General features: G+C 37.9%; 1 protein-coding gene across 6 annotated transcripts in view; it reads left to right on the top strand.

Moving 5' to 3' along the window:
* The window catches only part of MKLN1 (muskelin 1), a 378,677-nt gene extending 366,083 nt beyond the window's left edge, over positions 1–12,594 (top strand). For 5 of the 6 annotated variants that reach the window (XM_086689876.1, XM_086689867.1, XM_086689858.1 and 2 more), the window contains one exon: positions 5,246–12,594. In XM_086689876.1, coding sequence (XP_086546002.1) covers positions 5,246–5,367 — 122 coding nt within the window. In that variant the 3' untranslated portion in view covers positions 5,368–12,594. The remainder of the gene's footprint in view (positions 1–5,245) is intronic. The other variant, XM_086689884.1, reaches the window with a different exon arrangement.
* Positions 12,595–14,993: the final 2,399 nt, after the last annotated feature.

The following is a 14,993-nucleotide window of genomic DNA, read 5'->3' as shown; positions in this document are numbered from 1 at the left end:
CCACAAGTATTTATTTTGAGTTTCAGCTAAATTTTAATGGGCAGACAAATGCACAAATATCTGAATAATAAGGATGGACTGTACACACAGACACAGATGTATAGTTTTGTATGTTCTGGTTTTATTACACAATGTAAAATATGTATTCTACAACATAACATTTTAAAATTTAATGATGTGGCGTGGAGATGTTTGCAAGAAACTGTAATCTATTGTATTCTTATTGAGTGATATATGATATTCCATAATAGGATCTACCATAATTTAAACATTCATCTAATGATAGTGTAAATTTCAGTCTTCTCACTGGTAAATGGTGAATAAAAATAAAACCTGTTCAGATGGTAACTATACTTACTGTGAGGAGTATTGAGTAATGTATGGAATTGTTAAGTAAAAATCACCACATTGTGGGGCACCTAGGTGGTTCAGTTGGTTGAGTGTCTGGCTGTTAATTTCAGCTTAGGTCATGATCCCAGGTCATGGGATCAAGCCCCATGTCAGTCTCTGTGCTGACTGTGAAGCCTACTTAAGATTCATTCATTCATTCATTCATTCATTGAATCATTCTCTCTTTCTCTCTCTCTCTCTCCCCCCCACACTGCTCTTCTCCCCTGCTCACATATACTCTCTCTCTCTCTCTCTCTCTCTCTCTAAAATTAAAAAAAAAAATCACTAAGTTGTACATTTGAAACTAACATAACATTGTATGTCAGTATACTCCAATGATAAAAATATTTAAGTCAAAAAATTAATTAAACATGTTCTTTTAAGGGTTAAAGAAACTTAGCACACTGCTTACAGTTTAAGCACTCAGTGAATATTTGTTAATAAAAATACATAAATGAGCTTTGGAGTCAGACAGACATGGGTCCACGTTCTATTCTCTTCTCTCACCAGCTGTGAGATGGTGAGATCTTACTAAATTACTGAATCTCTCTAACCTGTCTCACACGAAAGGGGAGTTTATGATAAACGCTTCATTATTTTTTTTTATAAGAATGAAATGTCATGCATAAACTACCGAGCTCACAGCAGGAACTCAGTGTTTCCCTCCCTCTTAAATCATTTAATCTCATGGAAATGTATTTACTTCATTTGATATTATTTCATAAGAAGACAGGTGTTTCATTAGTAATACATAGGTATTACTTCACTAGAGGATTACCACAGAATCAATATTTTCTCCTAAAAATAAAACCTCACATTTTTACAAATATAGAAAATAAAGAAAGGAAAAACCTGAAAGTTGACTACAAACAGAAGCCTGTTTATCCAGTTGGTAACATTACCACCCAATAGCAGGGGGGAAGAGAGAAAATGTTTAGTACAATGCTTAGACCATACTCCTACTGAAATATATTTTAAAGACAGTGAAAGCAAAGAAATCTTGTGTTTTGCCTGTAGTGGTTTGGGTATAGTAATTCTGGAATGTGTTTTGTGTGTATCTCAGGTTGAGCAAATGAGTAAATGTGATATTGCAGAATGTCAGTTTTCTTAGTGGAAGAAAGGAGGTACTATAAATAGGGAATGGGATAAGGAGAGGAAGAATCCTTTAACATTCTTAAAAACTGAGAATCATCAATGAAATCATGAACTCATGATTTTGGCTTAAAAAAAGCTATATAATATGTGTGTACATATGTGGATAGGCCTAGAAACAGCACCACCCTTGGCAATTAGCACAACTGATCTTGGTTTCTAAATGTTACCACTAAAAAGGAATAAGGCGTCCTTGGGAAAATGGCTCATTCCAGAACTGTGTAAAGATGAGCTTGGATATCTTGTTGTGCCAGAAAGGAACAGAGTATTTAAAAAAAAAATTCTTTTTTAATGTTTATTTGTTTTTGAGAAACAGAGACAGAACGTGAGTGGGGGAGGAGCAGAGAGAGAGAGGGAGACACAGAATCCCAAACAGGCACCAGGCTCCAAGCTGTCAGCACAGAACTGGACGTGGAGCTCGAACCCACAAACTACGAGATCGTGACCTACGCTGGAGTCAGACACTCAACCAACTGAGCCACCCAGGTGCCCTGTTAATGGGAACATTTAAAAAAGACATAGAAACCAGCTCAAAAGAGCTCTCACTGGCCCAAACTGGTTCCGTATGAGTATTAAAATGAATAATGACAGTAATAAATACAATATATTGAAGAAGAAAAGGATCCATGAGAACATACTCATGCAAACAAATAAAATGGAAGGGAAAAAAAAACTTTATAATTAATGTCAGTCAACAAATGTAGAAGGAATTGTAATTAGAAAAACAACATTGTAGTTGTTTAGCAAGATATACTTATTTTAGCAAGAATCATCAGTGAATGCTAATATCATTGGGTGCAAGTCTCTTGGGGAACAGGATATTCACACAGTCTCAAATTGTATCCTCGTCATTATTTTACTAATTATAGTGGTAGAAAAGAACACCTTCACATTGGAAAAAAATTGGCTACTGTAGCTTAAGTGGTCAAAGTGAACATTGGGACACACTGATAGCATGTGCCTCCTGACATGATGCACTGAGAAGGACACAGTATCACTTATGTAGTATTCTTGCCAGAACTGCATAAATTTCATTCTGATCATGAGGAAGCAGTCAGACAACCCAAATCCAGCACATTCTGCTACATAACTGCTCTGTACTTTTCAAGAATATCAGTGTCAGGGTGCCTGGGTGACTCAGTTAAGCGTCCAACTTCGGCTCAAGTCATGATCTCACGGCTTGTGTGTTCGAGCCCCGTGTCAGGCTCTGTGCTGACAGCTCAGAGCCTGGAGCCTGCTTCAGATTCTGTGTCTCCCCTACCCCACTCGTGCTCTCTCTCTCTCTCAAAAATAAACATTAAAAAAAAAAAAGGAATATCAGTGCCATTTAAAAAAACAGAGGCTGAGGGGCACCTGGGTGGTTTAGTCTATTAAGCATCTCTTTATCTCAGGTCAGGTTATGATCTTGAGGTGGGATCGAGCCCTACATTGGGCTGGCTCCATGCTGAGCATGAAGCCTGCTTGGGATTCTCTCTCCCCTTCTCTCTGCTTCTGCCCAACTTTTGTTCTTTCTCTCTCAAGATAAATAAACGGATTTTTTTTAATAAAAAAAAAAAAAAAAGGCTGAGGAACTATTCCAGGCCAAAGAGACTTGAAGGGACACCTGGATGGCTCATTTGGTTAAGCGTCTGACTCTCAGGCCATGATCTCACGGTTTTGTTGAGTTTGAGCCCTGCATCGGGCTTCACACTGGCAGTGCGGAGACTGCTTGGGATTCTGTGTCTCCCTGTCTGTCTGCACCCCACCCCAACTTGCACTGTCTCTGTCTCAAAATAAATAATAAACTTTAAAAGACCCAAAAACTAAATACAGTGCTTGATAGTGGATTGAGTTTTAGTTTAGTGGAGAAAATGACTATAAAAAAGACTATTGTTAAGTTTCCCAAATTTAATATATAGTGGCTATTCAGGTGATGTTCTTAGGTGAAATGAACTCAAGTATGAGTGAAAATGTCTACAACTTACTCCCAAATAGTTCCACAAAAAAAGTATGTGTGGGGTACAAACAACAGAAAGAATGAGAACATGTGACAATGTTAACAATTAAGTAATCTAGGTGAGGGTATATGAATATTTGTTGCATTATTGAAACTTGTCTAAGAATTTGAAAATTTTCAAAATAAGTTGAAAATAAAGCAATTTAGAAATTCAGAAAAGCAATTTAAATAGGGGGAAAAAGTAATACCATTATTCAAAGCTAACCTTTGCTTACATTTTGGAGTATTTCCTTCTGTTCTTTTCCATGATATTTCTTTGTTAAATCTTAAGCTCCAAAGAAGTAAATATTTGCTCTCAAACTTAAAATAATAGTAAAAAAAATTTTTTTTAACAAAAAAGAATGTACTTTTCTTGAGGCATTGTTTATTTTCCTTCCAGGAAACTGATATCCTTGGCAATGTTCTGTTCTGTTCATGTTCTTTACAAGAATGAAAACAGTGCACCTAAAACAGTATTCTAAGTTGAATGAAAATTGGTCCAATTTGAAATAATTTTCACTGAGTATTATGGCATATATAACTCTTTCTGGCACTATTTCTGTATCTTGTGGTAGTCTATAGGGCTCTCGTGTCTCAGCCATTTCAGGAATGGGGAAATCAAAAGACTACTTTGTTTATCATTCGTTATATGTACATAAGAAATTTGAGGCAGCTTAAAGCAATACAGCAGCTAACTAAAGGAAGGAAGCATCTCACTGAATATTCCTTTGACTGGAATGAACTTGAAAATTAAATGTTTACTAAAGGTTAAAGGGGAAAAAATCCTGTAGTTCCATTGGCCCCCACCTTTTAAGAATGTCATCCACTTTTTTTTTTAATGTTTATTTTTGAGAGAGAGAGAGAGAGATCATGAGCAGGGGAGGGGCAGAGAGAAAGGGAGACACAGAATCCTGAGCAGGCTCCAGGCTCTGAGCTGGTAGCACAGACCCCGACGTGGGGCTCAAACCTACGAACCATGAGATCATGACCTGAGCTGAAGTCAGACGCTCAACTGACTGAGCCACCCAGGCACCTCTGTCATCCACTTTCTAATGTTTACCTGCAGAAAAGTCGTTCATTGCTCTGTTTTTCACACAACGTGTGCCTGGCGTAGAGCATGGTGCATGGTATCAAACATGTATGGCCAGGTACTGTTCTCTGCTATCATACATGTATTTCTTTCCCTCAGTTATGTTTTCACTCAGTTCTCTGAGACTACATTCAGCTCTTGGGACCTTAATGATTTTAGACCACTTTCTAAAGAAAGTGATTTTATTTTTCATTTTGATTTTATTGTATTTTTTATTATAAAAAAATGTTAGTGGTCGGAAGTATTATAAAGTTGGAAAAGAGGCAGAAATTTCCTCAGTGGACTAGAAGAGGTAAATGTAAAGAAAAGAAGAGAGTCAATATTAGTTACTAAAGTGCCAGTCATCAGAACAGGTGCTTCTCACATAATTATATCTAATATGCACAATATCCCCATGAGTATACAAGATTAATACAAATTTATAGCTGACCAGACAGTTGCAGAAAGGCTGATTAACTCACCTAAGATCACACCACTGCCAGGTACTAGACCTGGGTTCGGGACCTACGTTTGTCTCGTTTTAAAATCAGATTTGGTTTTGATTTTTGCATTCTACATTGCTGCTTTTCTCCACTAGCTTCTCCGTTACATGTTTTAGACACAATGGATGAGTTTCTTTGTATCTCTCCCTTTACCAGGCTTTTCCGATGTGGATCACACCTATGCTCAAAGAACTCAGCTCTTTGACACCTTAGTAAATTTCTTTCCTGACAGCATGACTCCTCCCAAAGGCAACCTGGTAGACCTCATCACGCTGTAACTGAAGAGTCACTGGACAGAAATGGAGAACGTCTGATTTCAGTATTTTGGAGTCCAACTCCGTTGACCGACAATTAGGCTGCAGTGATTGAGGACTGCACCAGAATTTTGAAGGGATCTTTACTGTCACAAGTTTTAACCCTCTTCCTTCATACCTGACCTCAGCCCCTTTCTCCTCATCCCATTCCTGAATTAGGCTAATAAAGTGAAATTGGTATACTTTCCATTTAAATATATATATATTTTTTTCTTACTTTAACTTTTAAGAACTAATGAGTATAAAAGAAAAAGTAATCAGGCAGTTTACCCTTTTCTGGTTTTTATTTCATTTTTATAAAATTGGGGCAAGTAAGCACTATTAACAGACTCAGTGCTGTAATGTAAGAATTGGGGTTTTGTTGTTGGCTTGTTTTGGCCTCTTTCTCCTCCTCTCCCATTTCAGTTTACCTCGCATCATGCAAACTGCTTATAAGTCTGTCACTTGTTTACCTCTTTAATTCATTCTTAAAAGTGTGGAGTTCTGTAGGGCAAATGATGTAAAAGTGATGTATGTGTCTCTGTTGACTAGAGTCTTGTATTACATTAAACAATAGGAAGAACAGAGGGCTCAAATGTATGCCCCTTGTCATAGAACTAAAAAATGAAACCCAAGATTGATCCAGGCACTTATCTGAGATTGGTCTATAGTATTTCTATAATGATATATTTTATAGTGGATATTACAATAGCTTTGAGTCACAGAAACCTTAAACTGAGGAGAATATAGTTCAAAACCTTTAAGAGCCATTATAAAAATTACCAGCAAGAAGATTCCAGTAGTGATTAATATGTTCATTGATGTCTTTGTAGCAAATTTTGGAAGAAAACGACTCTTTTCTCTTGTAGAGCTATGCTTCCATTTCTCCTTTGTGCTTTTTGTAGCATTTTCACTTGGGAGGGTGGGTTTCCAGAGCTATGCTTTTGTTATTTCCATATACATTAGCTTCCTACATCTGTTTCTGTACACTGATATTTTAAAGAATAATGGTTTGTAGTTGTCCGATGGAATACAGCTGACAGGGATTTCATTAAGCACACGCAGGCTTTTAAATGGAGAAAAAGAAAATAATGGTACAGATATTTTTTCATTGAAAGAAGGGCAGATGTGGGGGTTGGAGGTATTATGTGTCATTCCATGAGGTGCTGTGGAGTGCAGTGTAGGAAACCCACACCTGGCCAGTGCTTACACTTGCTCAAAAAGTGTGCTGTATGCAACCGATGCCCACCGTGCCTCAAGCCGACTAGGTACAATAAATGTTCATCAGTCCAGTAGCTGTGAAAAGTGGATGACCTAATGGAATTGAGTATGTCCCTGAATAGCGAGATTAGGCCTCACCAAAGAAAGAGAAAAAATTGACTTGCACTTTTGAAAAGTCTCATGTATAGGAATGAGACTGAGATCCCTCTTCACTCTGTCTTTGTTGCTTGGTTTTAACTTATTTGGGAATGGACAGCAATATATTTTTCCTAGTTCTAGACTTGAATCTTGGATTCCTTAGCTTTCCAAGCATCCCAAAGCTATCTGTAGTGATTAAATAATTAGATATGTACCTTGCCTTGTGAAAGCTATAGTATGTAATTTACTAAGTACCAAATTGTGCAGCTGCAGAATAACTAATTGACTTTAGAGGTAAGCAAATAGAATCTACTTACATTCCTGTACAGTTTCCATAAAGTGACTCCCCTGAGTGACAGTCAAGAACATAAAATATTATCACTAATGTTGTAGCTGTTGAATCTTGTTTTGTGGAAACAGGTACAAATCAGAGAGTTGATAGGGAAGAACTCGATAAGAGTTTCTAAATTTAAAAGCTCTAATTTTGCTTACTGTGAATTCTGGCACTTTAAACACACTAACCAAATGAAATTCTGCTGCCCTCCACCATTTATTTCTACAGTGCTTTCTTTGTTGTTTTTTTTCACCAGTTCCTTAGACTCCATATTTGGAAGAAACTCAGTTCTTGACCTCAGTGATTTTGTTTCTCTCTAACTCACTACTAGTTGCTTTTTAACATGTGCTTGCTTGAATTTTATCTTTCTCCACTTTAGTTAGGTGGAACCTTTACCCTTTTCTTCGTTTCTGGATTTTTTTTTTTTTTTTTTTTTTTTTTTTTACACCAACCTGTTTAGATAGGGTTGAATCATAGTGAACCATTCAGTGTTACTTGAGTGGACTGTATCGAGGAGGTTATTGACTAGGTAGAATTTGTTCCATGGGGCTTTAAAGGAACACTGCTGGTAATCATTGCAGGAGACTGTAGGGCTTTATGAGATCCATGACCAGGACTGACACACTACTCACATCTCACACCACAACCTGATTGGAAACTATAGTATATATTACACATATATATAGTGAGAAGCTACATATATTTCCAAGAATTCCACCAGTATAGTTTAAATTATAATTTAAATAATCTAATTTGGTATTTAGACACAGTGTTTAAATAGGCCAAATTATCTGTGCTCTACTACTTGAAAGGCTTTCCTTCTAGCTTAGTGAGTCCCAGATTGAAACATCGGGCTAATGCTCTAGATGCATTCGTTAGTAGGGTACAGTTTGCTCAGTGTCGTCATCCCTGGCTCCAACTTCATTCCCATTTCTCTCTTTCCCAATGGAATATATTATTCCAGAATAGTAAACTAGATCTCTAACATTATTTTCAGTGCTTGTACTTCATGAGAAATTACCTGATTTGAAAGATAATTCTAAAATGCATTTGTATTCTGTGGAATAACAGAGACCTCGTGTGGCCAGTTTGATTAATTCAAATGTATCCATCACTTACTCAAGCAAAGGATTGCAGACTTGGGTGCCTGACTCACTACTCAAGCTGACAGATGGTCTTAACTCTTCACAAAATCCTCCTTTTAGACATGGTTTTCATTTACTCTAAAACAGACCTGTCCATGTCTAAATAAGTAAAAACTGATAGAAAACATTAGAAAGTTAAGTCACTGGTTTATCACAGAAAGGCTTGTTGGTTTAGAGCACAATGATTTAAGACGATAAAACTGTTCTTGGGTGAAATATATATGTTGAATGTAAATGGTTCCTAGTTTATCCTTCTAATGGATCTCTTCACGTTGGCCCACTATTTGGAGATACATTAACAAAATTTCACGTAATAAAAAAGTTTTAAAATCTAACTTACAAACAAAAACTAGATTGAGAATGATGTTTAAGGGATCAAAAAGCATTTAGGATCATATTCCTGATTTTAGTCTCTGAATTGTACTCCATTTCATGATTACAACATGAAGAAGTCATAATTATTCTTGACAATAAAGGGAATTCATTGGGTAAAATTGTGGGTCATTTACTTATCTCCTGAGTGAATGTTATATTAACTCTTTAGATGGTTGAATGTTGAACGGCAGTTGAGAATTATGATTTGAAGTGATTTCTGTGGGAGGGGATCATTACAAATGTGTACTCTGAACGACGTCATCTAGCTGTAAGAAAAAAATATATAGCCTTCAGAACCTTCCTTTTCTTAAAAATCCATGATCGTCTGCAGTTCCATCCTTTTTCATAAAACTCTGGCCTGAATTTTTACTAAGGTTTAAATTCTTAAAATTGTCCTTCATCTGGGATTGCATGCTTCCTCAGTAAAAGTTTATAGTTATTGAAGAGTATCTTCTCTGCATATGACAATACTTGTAGATTAGATCTTTGGGCTCTTTCACTCAAAGGTTTTTGTATTATTAGTCAAATAACATTATTCTTCTGTGATTTTTGACTGTAGCCTATATCTCCCTGTGATTTGTACCAATGCTGAAATTTTAGACTTGGCTGTCTAAAATTTCTGGTCTAGAGGTATTTCAATTGAAGGTGTAAGTTTCCAAGTTTGTTGAAACAGTTCGTTGGGAGCCAACCAGATCAGCTCAATGATGTTGTCGTTGTTTGTTTTGGCAGGAGGACTCAGTTACAGTTTGTTAATTTCTTCACCAGATGCTCTTTTTCCTCAAAAAAAAAAAAAAATGCTGTCTTAGAGATTTTATTTTACATAATTTTTTAACCTTGATCCCCTCCTACCTACCAAATAGTGTGAATTGTGTATCCATTATTTCCTTAGCTAAACTGACTTTATTCTCAGCTTTTTTAGCCCTAGGTTTTCTGTGGCATTGCTTAAAAGTGTTGTACTGCTTAAGAAAAAAAGTCAAAATCTGAGGCAAACATGCTCTTTTATCCTTGTTTATGACAACAGAATAGTGAAATTAAAAATTATGCGTTATTAAAGAATTAATAATGTTCAGACATTGCTATAAAAATCCTCGAGTCAGCTTTCACTTGGAGGATAGTAACATGGCTATGGCAGCTTCAATGGAGGAGCCAGTGGTAGCTTCTTTTCCTGGCACTAGGAAGCATGTCATCCTAAAACGGTTGATCAGGTACAAGTTTCATAGCAGGGCTTGTGTAATGCAGCACATCACCAGATTTCCATTTGCCTTTGTCTTTATATTTTTTAGCCTTCTTTCCTCTACTCCTACCACCTCTGAGTAGCATTGATGTTTCTGCTGAAGTTGGGATTTGTATTAAGAATTGACTTTCAGTTTCTGATATAATCGTGTGTTAGGAATAGCTTTGATTGCTATGCAGTGATTGGTATTTGCTCGTTTTTTAAAATTATCACTTATAATTATGAAATAATTTACCTTTTTATCTGCTGTTCAAAGAGGCCAGTGAACTATGAAACATTGGCGTGCGGTTCTGTTTTGCCTGTCTATATGGCATTTTTCACTTGGAGGCATTTGAACCCCTGGAGAGGGGAGAATGAGGAGATGTTAGAGAAAGAAAAATAGGAGCTTTTTGCTCCTGGATTCCAAGGCCCACAAAGCTAAATGAAAAAGAAAGCTCTTCATTTCTGACCCTAAATTCACTTTACCAATGAAGTGCTGGGAAGATGACTGTCAAAAGGCATCAAAGCTCACTTACTCTGTACAGTTTTTGGAAAGCGGCATTTCCTGGTTAGATTCTCTTCTCCATTTCTCCCAAATAACTGTTAGAGACCTTGAAACAGAAAAGCCAGTGTAATGGGCTCTAGAGTTTAAACTAGGTGAGCAGCTTCTTAGGTTCAGCCAGTTCCTTGATAAGGATCCAGCGGAAAAACCGGCAATGAAACATTTTAACATGCAGTTTTTGGTGGGCTCCCACAGGACCTGCTTTTTCATCGAGTTTAGCTCTTGCTGCAGCACAGCTCTGTGCCATCTGGGATGCTCACATTCACAGCAGTTAGTTTGGATATTTGAGCTGTCTGCCACACAAATACCAGCCTGAAGAGATCATCATTCTTCAGTTTCATTGAATGCTTAATGCCAAATTAATTGGCAGGAAGGAAAAACACTGTGTGATATACTGAACAGGCCTCTGTGCATGATTAAGGAGTTGCTCAAGTAGCTGGTTTTTTGAGCTTTATTTCTCTCCTTTGTTAACAAATCTCAAGGGGCGCCTGGGTGGCTCAGTCAGTTGAGCATCTGACTTCGGCTCAGGTCATGATCTCGCTGACTGTGAGTTTGAGCCCTGCATCAGGCTCTGTGCTGACAGCTCAGCAGAGCCTGGAGCCTGCTTCAGATTCTGTGTCTCCCCCTCTCTCTGCCCCTCCCCTATTCATGCTCTGTCTCTCCCTCTCTCTCAAAAATAAAGATTTAAAAAAACTAAAAAAAAAAAAAAAAATCTCAAGGAAAAGCCTTTGTTATAGTTTAGCCAGTGTCATTTTGTTGGTGCTTATTTTCTGGCCTTTTAAAATGGGAAGAAAATAGCCATTTCATGTTTAACTTACAACCTGTACAGAATTGAACTGACATCAGTTGCTTTCCATACTTTAAAATTAATTATGCACAGTCCCATGGGTTTCTGTTTATCCACTTTGCCAGGAAATACACGAGTTCTGGGCTTGGCATTGGAAGTATTTAATAATTTTGGTTTGTTCTTTAGGTCTCCTTCACATCTGGAAAGTGAGTAATTAGAGAAGGTACCTGGAATAAGTGTGATTCCATTGCAGCTGGCAAAACTTTATAAATTCCTTTTGCAACAAAGAGGAGGATCTTATACCAACAGGGCTGTGCCTTCAGATTTCTGCTAGTGACCTTTTTAGCATGTTGCCTTGTAGTTGCCGTATTTACCTTCTTGAGATGAAGGGGGGGGAGTGGAGGACAGGGATGCATGGCTTTACCTTTTTTCAGTTGCCTACTTTAGAAGTCCTCAGATACTCCACCTCTGTAAAGGCCTAGCTTAATTTTACCTAGACACATGGGCTATACTTGCAAGAACACTGAATATAGACTGTGAGACATACGAAAGTAGTTGTCTATGCAACCCCAAATCTGACAGTAGGGTACCAATGTCCAAAATTTAAATATGAGTAGTCTTCTGTGGGGAAGATGTGTGTTTCAAAAAGTTATACACTTGGTCTCCTTTTTGAGATTTTTTTTTCCTTTCCCAGAAAAAATGGTTGTGGTGACTGACCAGTTGTAAACTATTTTCTCCCTCAGTTGTAAACCACCCGGTTAGAGAAATAAAAGTGGACTTCCTTTCTTAAGTATTATATACAGCCTGGCCAAGAGATGCTATGATTGTGTTATTCTTTAAGCCACCTTGGTTTTTTGACTTGTGCAAAATATCTTTTGAATGAATAAATTAGTATAGTATTCATTTTCCTTTATGTATAGTCTTCAGCTCAATTGCAAAATTGCAAAATAATGTGGCATTTTCCTATGAGCAAATTTCCTTTATGGACATATATATAGAGATATTTTTTCTTTCTTTTTAAAAGAGATTCCTTCACTGTCACCACTGCAGACTCCATGTAAAGTTGAACCTGCAACCTCAGAAGGAGTATAGGATAGCTAAGACAAGGACCTCCTTTTCTTGTCTTGGTAACAAACATTATCCCATCTTTCCAAAATGGCTTATTTATGTTATAAGCAGATTGAGAAAGAAGCTACAATTTTTTTAAGTCCACTCTTTTACTTCCTTTATAAATTAGTATTCATTGGGGGCACCTGGGCGGCTCAGTCGATTGAGCATCCGACTTTGGTTCGGGTCATAATCTCACGGCTCATGAGTTCGAGCCCCATGTCAGGCTCTGTGCCAACAGCTCAGAGCCTGGAGCCTGCTTCAGATTCTGTGTGTCCCTCTCTCTATCCCTCCCCTGCTCGCGCGCTTTCGCTCTCTCTCAAAAATAAACATTAAAAAAAAATTAGTATTCAGTGGCCAAAAATTAAGATCCCTTCAGATTAGAGAAAGATCCTCAAAACTAAAGTTGGACTGGCAATTAGATTGGGAAGGAAGATACAGCTCCATCCGGATATGCACAATAGATTTTGTCTTCCCAGGTTGCTTATTAATGCTGTGGGCAGCCCCTTCTCTTTGTTAGAACATCTCCTAGACTGGAAACATGATGTTACAGCAACCAGCTCACCGTAAAGTTGGAGAGTATTAAATTTCTTTTATGGAACTTTTAAAAACTTACTGATTTTTGTGATATAAAAAATATGTTTATCATTGAAATTTAGGAAATTACTAAATGTAAAGAAGGAAAACCACTATTAACTAACTGATGAGACTTAATTCATTTTGTTTTTCCTGACTTTCTTCTGTTACCCCACATGGGAAAGCCCAGAAAAAAAAAAAAAAAAAAGGATACAGCCATTCTCATTATGTTTTACCATATGTGTGGAGGACTGAGGTGTGAGCCTGTGTCCCGACCTTACTGAGATTCCCTCAAGCCGTGCCCTTTTCCAGGCGGACAGTCTGAAAATAATTCTCTTGATGTGTATCTTTTAAGCCTGAACTAAGGATGTCGAGTAGTACCCAGAAGCCTATAGGGAGCTGCCTTGTTCAGTTTAGTGGAAACTTCATCTCTAAAATTCATTTTGATCTTTTAAGCCCCTTATGCACCATTATGGACGTTTGAAGCATATTCATACCCACAAAGAACTTTGTTTAGGTGGACTTTTTAATATGACCATAAGAAAACCCACACTCAAAAAGAATGAAGTACTTTCAAAGGCCAAAGGAAAAGCGGAGAAAAAACAAAGCAAAAGCAAAACAGATGAAATGAACCTAAATGTGAATTAGGAGTCCTGGAAACCAGAGTTCCCTTACCACACTTGGACAAATGTCTCCCCCTAAAAGTGTAGTTCTGTGCTTCCCAGCTACGATTCAGAAGTTTTGTATTTCATAGGAGACTTTTCTTCTTAGTGTGTAAAGCAGAAAGCTGCAGCCCTTTCAAGGTTCTACTCTTTCCTTTACTCTTCCTCTTCTGTGGCAACATGGCTTAGGGCTATATCCTAAAGGACCTAAATCTGAAACAAATCATGAGGGGGCTGTGGAGCAACAGCGTGAGCTGGTTGGAGCTCTCTTCTCTCATCCTTGGCGTTCCAGGTTGTGTTAGAACCTGTGTTCTGCAATCTTCCCCAGTCCCCTCATGATCCTCTTCGGTTTATCTTATTTTTGCCCAGTCTGTATGGACTCTTAGGGGTTTTTTCTCTTCTTTTTTTTAGTACAAGTAGTTTTCTGATCCCAGGTTTGGTGAATGTGTTAACACTGCTTTGTGAATAAACGAGTGATCTGCTGAACGGTTGCAATTGTAGAATTCTGTTGTATGTAATGTACATATGGAGAAAGAATGTATTTTGTTCATTTTCTTAATAAAAAGTTATATATGGACACTACAAAATGGTTCTTGTGTTTGTTGAAACTACCTTTGAAGTCAACTTTTTAACATACTTTTCATATGTTGTATTTTTCCCTCAAAAAGCTGAGTTTTGTTCAGGCTTCCAAAGATAAAAATGATACACACCATAGAAGGGCCTTTTGGTGTTTTCCTTTGAGACAGTGCTGAAGTAAAGAAGTTCTGATGGATCTCACAAAGTTTCCTGGAGAAGTTTCCATTTTGAAAGAATACTGGTAAGTTATTTCATAAGATGGTGTCTTTTATGTCCCATTGCTGACCAGCCCTGTTTGATCTGTTTTGTAAATTGGACTTGTGTTTCCCAGGTTTCCTTTAAGGGAGACATACCTGTATAGTTTAAGAACTAGAAGAAAATTGATTGTAGAAAAGACAGGGAAGAGAGAGTTGGAGCAGTTGCAAAGTTTTGAAAAATTCTAGATCCCTGTCCCTGATAAAGGGGAAAGAACTTTAAGGACTGAACCTTTGAAAAAATAAACCCAGATAGGCCAAACAAAGATAATGAGTTCTGGGGGCGCCTGGGTGGCTCAGTCGGTTGAGCATCGGACTGCAGCTCGGGTCATGATCTCACGGTGCGTGAGTTCAAGCCCCATGTCGGACTCTGTGCTGACAGCGCAGAGCCTAGAGCCTGCTTCCAGTTCTGTGTCTCCCTCTCTCTCTCTCTGCCCCTCCCCCACTCATGCTCTGTCTCTGTCAAAAATAAACATTTTTTAAAAATTAAAAAAGGGGCGCCTGGGTGGCGCAGTCGGTTAAGCGTCCGACTTCAGCCAGGTCACGATCTCGCGGTCCGTGAGTTCGAGCCCCGTGTCAGGCTCTGGGCTGGTGGCTCAGAGCCTGGAGCCTGTTTCCGATTCTGTGTCTCCCTCTCTCTCTGCCCCTCCCCCATTCATGC

Source organism: Puma concolor, chromosome A2 (assembly GCF_028749965.1).
Source record: "Puma concolor isolate L17-30 chromosome A2, mPumCon1.1.hap2, whole genome shotgun sequence".
Lineage (NCBI taxonomy): Eukaryota > Metazoa > Chordata > Mammalia > Carnivora > Felidae > Puma > Puma concolor.
The sequence above is the reverse complement of the archived record's forward strand: the minus strand, read 5'-3'. Positions and strand labels throughout refer to the sequence as shown.